This window comes from Apteryx rowi, unplaced genomic scaffold (genome assembly GCF_003343035.1).
Source record: "Apteryx rowi isolate R43461 unplaced genomic scaffold, aptRow1 scaffold_93, whole genome shotgun sequence".
Lineage (NCBI taxonomy): Eukaryota > Metazoa > Chordata > Aves > Apterygiformes > Apterygidae > Apteryx > Apteryx rowi.
The window spans coordinates 2,074,629-2,084,688 of NW_020451238.1; the positions used below are offsets into that span (position 1 = coordinate 2,074,629).

The following is a 10,060-nucleotide window of genomic DNA, read 5'->3' on the forward strand; positions in this document are numbered from 1 at the left end:
ACGTATAAGGAAACTACTGAGAAAAGCACAAGATGTAGAGCATCTTTATTAAAAACCCAAACAGGGTATTGGCATATAAGACAGGCATTTCCACACTAAGTAGGAATGTTATACCACCAACTAACACAAAGAGAAATACAGCTAAATAGACATTGGTAACATTAATCTGCATTTATCATCTGTCTTTTACTCACTCTGTTGCCTTTTTTTTTTCTTTTAAACCTTTTGAAGACTTTACAAGGATGCTTAAGAAGATAATTTTTAAGTCAGTAATGTACCTTATTCAACAATATATTTACAAAACACATTCCCATAGGTAAAGCGTAGGAGGCTCTTGAAAAATATAATTAACATATTAATATAATTTGCTAAGTACAGAAATTTAAATTCATTTTCTACCTGATTAGCTTCTAGTGAGAGTGCTTCTAGTTGCCCTTCAAGTCTCATTTTCTCCTTTAGAACCTGCAACATTTCATCATGAGTTCCTGCGATAGAGCTTTCCATAGACACACTGGAGACAGAGACATCACATACAGTTAGATGGTTAGAATACAAGCCTCATCTACTTGAAGAGAAGTGAAACTGAAATTAAGAGACTTTCAGACTCCTCAAGATAACCTACTTCTCACATGACCTAGAATTTGGGACATTTTTTCTGGCTTTTTGATGGATCCAGAACAGAGTGAGACAACCTTCATTTCCATCCAACGAGATAAAGAAATAACATTCACGCTTAGGTTTCATATGCTAGTTCCCCATATTTGCAACAACTAGAATCTATTGTGGCACCCATATATTTGTGATTTTACAAAAGCATAATGGTTGACTTCATTACATTCTGTACCTGCATATCCCTTTATAAACAGAAAAATGGACATAATAGACTACAGTCTCCATTGATGAAGCACTTTCCGCAACTATTTGTGCACAAAGTCTGCATTAATGTGAAAGTGCCTAAGAAGTAGCAACAGCTGGTGCAAAAGAAGAACAGATATCTGGCATAAGGAACTCCTTATTTTCCTTCCTCAACACAGCCAAAGAGTCCACAGAAAATGGAGGATCTTCTCTCCCTCATTCGTCATAATGGGAATTAGCCTACACTGGGAGAGTCTGTAACAACTGATTTTACCCTAATGTCTCTGGGTATTATATTTTACCCCAAAGAATAACAGAAAAGGGTAATTTCAAAATAATCATGTATAAAACATTTGATTCACTGCATCTTCAGCCAAGTGATGAAAGAACACCTGCATTGTTCAGGGCTTCGTCAGTCATCTACTCACTATGTAACCACTGTCTCTTGTAAGGGAGAGCCTAATCACAGTTTAATACCTATCGTATACACATAAGCTTGTGAGACTAACAGTTGATCTCATCCTAAAGGGCTGAAGAGAAGACTACCTAGGACAAGACCCTTGGCATCTCATAAGTACTCAAGGTCTGAAAGATATGTGCATAGATCAGGTAAACGATCATAATAAATATCATTGTTTCTTGAGTGAGTTATGCCTATACTGACAGACTTTACAGATTAATGCCATGTCAGTGAATTGGTGAATGAATGTCTACTCCACAAGTAAATATAGACAGAAACAGCTGATATCAGAATGTTTAAAACATGCTATCAGCGTCAAAAAATATCTTTCAATACAGATATATCTAGCAAATAGTAAACAGTAAATAGGTGTTCAGTGAAATGACCTTTCAGTTTCTTTTAGAATCTGCAAGTCAAAAAAAAGAGATTTGATCACAATAGATGCAAGTTAAAACTAGATCTAATGTTAGCAGAAGACTGATGCTTAGGATGCCTACTCTAGAAAAGTATGATGTATAGTAATGGCCTCCCTGTACTACAATTTTTCTTACCTGCTAGAAATACTGTCTCTCCTACTCCGTACTTCTCCATTAACTTCTTGCTCTTGGGCTTGATGCTCCACTGCTGCAGCCTGTAGCACCTCACTGATGGAAGGAAATTGCCCCATTGCATCAGGATGTATCTTCTGACCATTTACCGTATATGGAATACCCTGTTTGTCTTCTGCATTCTGTAAACTGCTGTACAGCCCTTTTCCTGACACACTGCTGTAGGTAGAGCTGTCACTCTCATTTCCATCCAGCCTCATTCCCACTTCACTCCCATCAATCTCTGAAATACTATCTCCTGCCAAAGAGGAATTCTCCAGTCGATCATCTGTGTCAGAGGGTTGACTAATCTCAGAAACAACTGAGGCTGGACCACTTCTGCTTTGCTTCAGAGTCCCACCAGATAAATCAGTAGCCACCGAATTCCTCGTAGCATTTCTAGAGTCTGAATCTTCAGTTCTATAATCAGCCAAGGACCGGATCTTACTGGACTTGGATTTTGAACTTCTTCTCTCTTTTGAAGATGCTGGAAGTCCCAAGCTACCCAGTTTTGGCCCCCTGGGGACACTGGTCCGCAAAAAGGAGTATTCTTTTGTCATTGCTACAGTGCTAGCTCTTGGCAAGATTTCTGGATTTAACATCAGCTCAGGATCCAACGTGCTGGACGGCCGGTTTTTGGATGTAGACTGACTAGACTAAAAGAAACCAAGAGTGAACAACAGATTCCAGAATATTACATTTGAACTACCATCAAGGACTTATTTTGCCGTAGAACTTAAGGTGTAAAGCTTTAAACTTTCTTTTACATTAGTACTTAAATTTATGCAGCATTTCATAAACAAGGTAAACTACATCAGCAATCGACCCTGTATCAATAAAAGCATGCTGAAATACTATCAAGGTAGACTAAAAGCTATCTGAAAGATATAGGAAAATTGAAGATTAAAGAACTCTGACTTGGAATAATTATTTTTGATCTTTCTTACATTTTAGGATTCTTAAGTTTGTTATTTTTTTCCTATTTTGAGATGAGTTTCTAAAAACAGCRTGGATTCCAGTGAGGTAACAGAAAGCCAAATTTTGCATATCCAGAAGAGAAAAATGCTTTCTCACAGTTGAAAAAAACTACTGATTTTTTAAAGCTCAGAAAACAGTAATTTAGAGCATAGAGAAGATAAAATTTCCAAGTCTTTCAACAACACATGGAATCCAGAACTCCTGTAGTGTGGCACTCACTCTTTCTTGATGTCTCTTCACTCTATATTGTTTGAGCTGTTCTTCTAGCCGCCTTCTTGCTTGAAGTCTTATTTGTTCTTCTTTCTCCAAAGGAAGCGAAGACTCTGCTGAGCCTGTAAGTGAAAGGTATCTTTACGTCAAACGAAAAACTTCAACACAGACAAATCTGATGCAAAAAGAAAAAGCCCCTGTCACCATCAGCAACATGCTTCATGCTTAAGCAAGACACGCAAAGAAAAGCCCTTCAGCATGCACCTCTGAACACCCTCTAATATATCCTTGTGTAAGCATTGATAAAGCCTGGGTATTTCAACTTTTCAGTTTGCAAATGCTGTGGTTCCTCCAAGTATCCAAGACAAAGATTCTACAGCAAGACCAAGACTATTGCTATCATCTAATCACACCTGGTCTGCAGGGCTGACAGAAGTGAAATTATAAAACTGAATAAGATCTATGTAGTCTATTTATCCCATACAGGTCAGGGAAAGACTATTCCCTAGATACATTTTCTGATGCTTTGTTAACTCATGTTAAACCTTTGCAATAGTAAGGCTTTTTAAAAACATTAATATTATTTTTGGAAACTCCTGCAGCCTTAGACACCTTACTATAAAGGCTCCCACCCTTTATTATTTAGCTTAAAGTCACCTGGTTCTGCTGTCTGTTTTCCTTTAGTGTCACCTGTTACTCCTGATAATCAGGAAGATTAGAATAGCTCCAATCCCAGAAAGCACAAATTCCCCTCCAGCATAAGAATAATTTTTAAATGTTAAGGCACGTGCTTTAGTTGCAGCAGAAGGTGGTTTACTGAAAGAAAATGAATTTAAGTTCAAAGTAAAGGCTTACTGCAAAAACGAAGTTTAGTCCAAGCTTAAATGATCTCATAGGGATTCTACAGACAGGCTCAGAGTAAAAAGCTTTATGCAGCAAGAGAAAGCAGGGGCTCTACYGTAAACAGATGCTTACACAATTCAGTTTCTTGCATGGGAAGACTTAGTTTGAGAGACTGCAAAGCTTCTTTTCTAAGAACTATGCCCTCAGCACTAGTTCCCTGAGACTTCCTTAGGTTGCCACGGAAAGCAGCCACACCTGGGGATGACTCTTGACCCTGGAGACTGCTGGTGGGATCAAAAGATAAAGAAGAGTCGGGGAAGAGCGACTCTGGCCCATTCTGGCAGGCTTCACCTTTGCTGTTTATCTCCAGACTTCCCTCTTCATTTGGCACTTTGTTGACATTAATACTGGTAGCTGGAAAAGAAAGTTACACTGAGCTATGCTGTAAGAAACCCCATTTAGCCTTGCCCCTCCACCCAAATGCTAACACAATTGCCCTTGGACTGTAAGGATATACAAACTGCTAATGATGGCCAGCAGCAAAGGGAATTTTATAAGAGACTTTTACACCTTCACTTAGAAAGAACAGAACACATAGCTCTACTGTGCTTTACTGCAGTGCCTTCACACAGGGTCTCAAACAGCCTCATAAAGTAGCTTCAAAACCTCACACGGGTTTCTAAACCTTCTTAGATTTAGCAGCATTAAACACCGAATCTAAGTAACGTAATCCCAGTGTCACATGGAGTAGCAGCCTGCTGCAAAGAAGACTCGGCGACTGCGGGAGCGGGGAGAACGATTTGGCTCTGGTACGTTCCTGGAGACCGGAGAACACGTCGCCGCCCCCGCTTCCAGCGTGGGCCCCGCAGGGCTTCCAGATACTACACAGAATTTTACACTTTTCCAAGAGTACATTGTCAATTAAAAGTACAGTAGAATACCTCGCAGGAATCAAAAGAATAAATCAAAAAATAAAAAGATGATTCAAGAACCAAAGAAAAAGGTCTGCACAAAGTAGAGGTGGAATAAACGGGAACTAAGAAACATTTAATTAGTGAAAAGATCCTCTCAAAACTGTTTTAATATTCATACACAGAAATCTTCTATTGCTAGGCAGCTGAATACAGTGATTAAAAAAAACAATTATTGATTTAGACATCAATCTATTAACATATTGCTATTAAACTGTTTTTCCATAAAATGAATCATTACAAACTTCTGACAACAAAACACGGAAAAATGGAGTTTATGTGGTGAAAGTGCATTAAAGTACATCTCTGAAGTTAAATAAGCCCTATAAAAAAATCACAGGTAGGAAAGCAGGGCTTTCTGCATTTTTTTTTAATTTAACAAAGCAAAAGATTTCCTTTAGCGCTGTCAAATTACACTTCAGAATAATTTAAAGAGGAAAAGATATGTAAATTAAATTAATTGACTAAGAAGAGATTAAATGAAATTTGGATAAATTAAATGAAGCACGCCAGGTGGAATATACAATAAAACAATTTTTAATGTTTCATAACTACTGTCAAGCAAAAGATAATATTTCACTGTTACAGAAAAAAAATCTCCTTTTTTTCTTTTCCTTAAAGAGCACTTTATTGAATTTAACTGTTTAAATAGTGCAAATATCCATGCGTACTCTTAGCAATTCAGAACTAAGTTATTGGAAATATCCTGGGTTATCTTGAGCCTACTCTACAGAAAAACAGTTTACAGTTATAGTTATGCAGTGAAAATATAGGTTTATACGCTTATATATAGTTTTATATGGACAAAACAGCTTACACAGGATCTCCAGACGCAAAAAGCTAAAGCAGCAAGCACACTGATCTCTCAATATAACTGCATCTATTTTGGGGCTTACACCAGTATAGAAAAAAAGAAGAAAAAAAATCACAACTTCTATAAACACATTTCATAGAACGAAGTCAGTCTGCCACCCTGCTACAACATGTTAGAAATTCCACATGTAGCTCTTTCTAACATTCAGCAGTGACTACCACTTCACACATTTTCAATGAACACCAATATTTTAATAATCACGGTGGTCAGCACCATGCCCGTGTGCTACTTAAGTGTATATTGACCACTGAATATACGTAACAACGCATTTTCACTTTGAAATACCTCAGATCTCTGAACTAGTAATGCGGAACTTCATCAGATAAGGTCATAACCACACAGTGCTTAATAGGCCCATCCTGCCCTTTCTCCCACCTTCAGCCTTTGGGTCCCACCTCTGCCCTGCATCCTCCCTTGACCAGCACAGGTGTTTGTACAGTGAACCAGCAAACAGGAATCTGAATGACGAAACTGAATATGGGCAAAAAAAAAATAAAAATCAGAATTTTTCAGTTTTAGGTTGCCATAACCTATCAATTCTCTAAGTTTTGAGTTAAACACTTCTGAATATCTTATTTGTCACACTGAGAACATTTCCAGGCCTTTTTAACCTGGATCAGTCAGTTCTCTGATTCAGTTCACCATGTGATCACAAAAACACTTGTGCAGGCCGGAGGGAAGGGACAGGTACAACAAGGACGCAGAGGAGGAAAGAGAAGGCGACCGTTTCTTCTAGTAACTAACCAATGCAAGTCAGTGTTGAAGGCACCGTAAAACTGCAGCTTAAACTGCCAAAAGTAAATTCAAGAGGCGAGTGTTATGAATAGCCACAGGATGCCAGAAATAACAAGATACTTCACGTATTCAGAAATACTGTTTCTGCCCGTCTTTCTGAAATGACAGACATTACTAAACTATACTTATATTTTACTTAAGTTTTTAATCTTCACAACTGCGAGTGGTATATGTATATAAAGGATTCTGGAGCGAAATTCTGGAGGAATGCTTTCCTGACAACTTCTCAAGGCCACGAGGCATTTGGGATCTAAACGCTGCCTTGAACTAAAGTGGTTTAATTGCAGCAGTGTCAATAAAGCTGCAGTCTTTTTAGAACAGTGGGGGAGGAGAAGCAATTAGATTGGAAATAATAGAAAGACATATTACCTATTTGTAAGCCACAATTCATTTGTTTGGAAGATGGCCAACACGGGAGAAGTCAGGAAACAGTGTGATCTCCAACTACACAGAAGATGAATGAATCATCATGCAACTACACTTTGCCAGTCTGATAAAGGGCACCATGACAAATGCAAATAAAGCCTCAGGACTCCACTTACTTGCCCGTGACAAGATGACAAATCTGTGGCATGCCGGGAATGTGCAAGACCAACAACTTTATCACATGATCACCTCCCAGTCAACAAAAAAGTTGCTTTTACATCAGGAACCTGTATGATTTTGTGTATCTACACAGCTGCTACATTTACACCACTCCACTCACCTATCAACAGATCCTTATAGACCTGTAGTTCAAACATGGAAATTTCAATTCAATAAAAGGAAAAAGTTTTTACAATGAGAGCAGAACAGGTTTCACAGTGAGGCTATCGAACCTGCCTCTCTGGAGATTTTGAAAACTTGGGAGGATAAATCCCTGAGCAACCTGATCTAACTCTTGAAGCTAGATCTGCTCTGAGCATGAGATCAGACTAGATGATCTATAGAGGTCCCTTCTGACCTAATTTTTTCTATGATATTGCAATCTACTCAGATCAACACATTCTTAAGTTTAAAAAAAAAAAAAGTAGCTGTTTCCTGTAATTATAGAACTTGTCTATATATATAAATTATTTTGAAATAAATTGTGCAGTACAAGCCAGCATCTCTCTTCCATAAATGGAAGTTGAGACTTCTGGGGTACACTTTAATGTTTACCTAATGGACTTATTTGGAAAATTCCTTATTCCAGAATAAAAAATTCCATTCATTGACTTACTCTGCAACAATCATTTCCAAACTCTTAGTTCTAAAAATTTTCAGGTACATACCCTTGAAGACACTTTCAGAAAACAGAGTAATAGGCTGAACAGCACATATATAACTGACAGCTGATAGTATTTAAGTTAATAGTTTGGTTTGGTTTTGAAAGAATAAGTTTTAAAATGAAAAATAGTTTCCAATACACAGTGACATAGCTTTCACCAGACTTTCTGAAAAATCTATGAGGTACAAGAAACTCCTGACTGCAAAGAAAAAGTAAAAATTCAACATCACCCAAATGACAAGATGGGTCATTGCAGAGAAACCTTGATAAGACTAGGAAATGATTCAGTGCATATGAAACAACTTACTGTTAATTTCATCTCTTGCAACTGGCAGATCTGACTCAGCTTTATGATCCAGAAGTTCTTCGGACTTGCTAGGGGCCCCACTGCTGCTGCTGTTCTCCAACAGAACATCCTGCTGGACAGGTGAGGAGTCCATCGTAAAAATAAGCCGGATCCCAGGAAAGTTATTTCTTCTAAATAATTTGCCTCCAAGTGAACTACCAAGTCCTGTTTCTCTCCATTAGCACCAACAGCATCAAGATGTTAGACAGGAGCACAGGTTTGAGCTTTGCAGTTGTTGGCTTGCAGCAGGCAGCTGAATAATTCCAGGAGGTCATGAAAATAGCTCGCAGCCAGATATGCAATCACCAGGGAGCTGTGTTCTCTAGAAACAAATGTCGTTATTTCACAAACATTTCTCACAGCTTTGAAAGTATCAGTTAAAAAACAAGTAGCAGTTACAGATAACCCACCAGTCCATCAACTTCAACACTCAGAATCAGAACATGGTGTAACGGAGGCAATAAAACACAACCAAGTATCCGGCTTTTGCAAATAGGAGGTGATCTATTTAACATTTTTATTATTACTTTTTTTTAGTAACATTGACACACCAGTGTAATGATGCCACAAGGTAATATTCAGCAAGACAAGTGATTTAACATCACTGTCCTTTTTAATGGAAATATGTCTCTTTGGCCTCAGCTTTAGTAAACTAGAAAGCATCCTGCTCTGCAAATTACAGTCTGGACTTTCATACTATATTTTTCATTTCAAGGACTTATTGTCATAGAAGTTTCAATGACTTCAGCTATAACGTAGTAGGGAATTCAGACTTTATTATTTAAGTGACATCATTACTGTTTACTTGTCTCCAGAGCAAACAATATATATCACTTTACAGAGCCTGAACTACTAATTACAGCATGCGTTGGCAGCCGAATGTGACCCAGCTGCAACTCAACACTGGCCTTGTTGCATGGTGTGTCAAGGGGAGGATCTCCAAAGGCAGTTTATAGAATTCGCAAATGATTCTCCAGGCATCCAGAACTTAGATTTAGGGATAGATCCGGTCAGCTGATACGATCGGACATGAAGCTATTATAGTCACTTCAGTTTCATTCAAATAGTTACCAACAACTGGTTAGTATAAATTGAACTTAGAAGACTATAAGATGTTATGGATACCAATTTACTAAAGAAACATCAAAAATCCCCAGTTAAAAAACAAACAAAACCACCCACACTCCAGTGGGAACTTCCAGTCAGCAGTATTTTAGTTGTGTTTTTACATGCCGCATTGACCGGCATGTAGGTGAGCAATGAAGGACTCAACACAAGAAGCTAAAACCTGGTGCAGAATCTAAAATAGGTATCTCCACTACACAGAAAGACAAATATATCTTCACGGTAATCTGTTATTGATTTTAAAACCTTTCCTATGTAATCAAACATATACTAAAGCTTCTAGAAGAAGAGCCATCATATCATGTAGGTGCTACACCAGAACAAGTCACAAAGAGGAACCCCGGACAAAAGGCAAGCATAATTCAGAGACTGCCTACATCCTGGCAAAATCCAACTAATATTAGATGTTTTGTTCACGATTCCCAGCTGGGAGCAGTATCTGCTTCCTTGTTACAACAATACTCCTTTTAGGAGTGATTTTAAAACACCTTTTTTTATAATTAGGTATGTGAAAAACGGCTTTCTCCCGCATAAACCATCCTCAAACATTAAAAGGTTTGTGTATTTTGGCTTCAAAGTCCCGCTGGAGAGCTCTTTTTTAAGACACGTATACACCTAGATAAATATATACCCGCCACGGGAACCCCACGGGAACCTCGTACCGAACGGAGCAGTAGGAAAACAGGATTTTGTTTAAAACACTAGTAAGGGGGGGGGAAGCAGAGCCCGGCCCCGGCGGGCAGCCCCGGCCCCCGCGCAGGCTCCGG

At 38.4% G+C, this 10,060-nt stretch overlaps 1 protein-coding gene across 9 annotated transcripts in view; it reads right to left on the reverse strand.

The window, feature by feature from the left end:
• The window catches only part of GOLGA3 (golgin A3), a 30,265-nt gene extending 20,315 nt beyond the window's left edge, over window positions 1-9,950 (reverse strand). For 5 of the 9 annotated variants that reach the window (XR_003257885.1, XR_003257883.1, XR_003257884.1 and 2 more), the window contains exons 1-5: window positions 8,130-9,943; window positions 4,066-4,347; window positions 3,100-3,212; window positions 1,867-2,558; window positions 400-511 (exon numbers count right to left, since the gene is read on the reverse strand). Coding sequence is in view for 6 of the 9 variants with exons in the window: in XM_026091903.1 (XP_025947688.1) it covers window positions 400-511; window positions 1,867-2,558; window positions 3,100-3,212; window positions 4,066-4,347; window positions 8,130-8,262 (1,332 nt within the window). In the remaining 3 variants the exon portion in view is untranslated. Of the gene's footprint in view, window positions 1-399; window positions 512-1,866; window positions 2,559-3,099; window positions 3,213-4,065; window positions 4,348-8,129 lie in introns of all 9 variants that reach the window. The other 4 variants (XM_026091905.1, XM_026091904.1, XM_026091907.1 and 1 more) reach the window with 4 other exon arrangements.
• Between the last annotated feature and the right edge of the window lie 110 nt (window positions 9,951-10,060).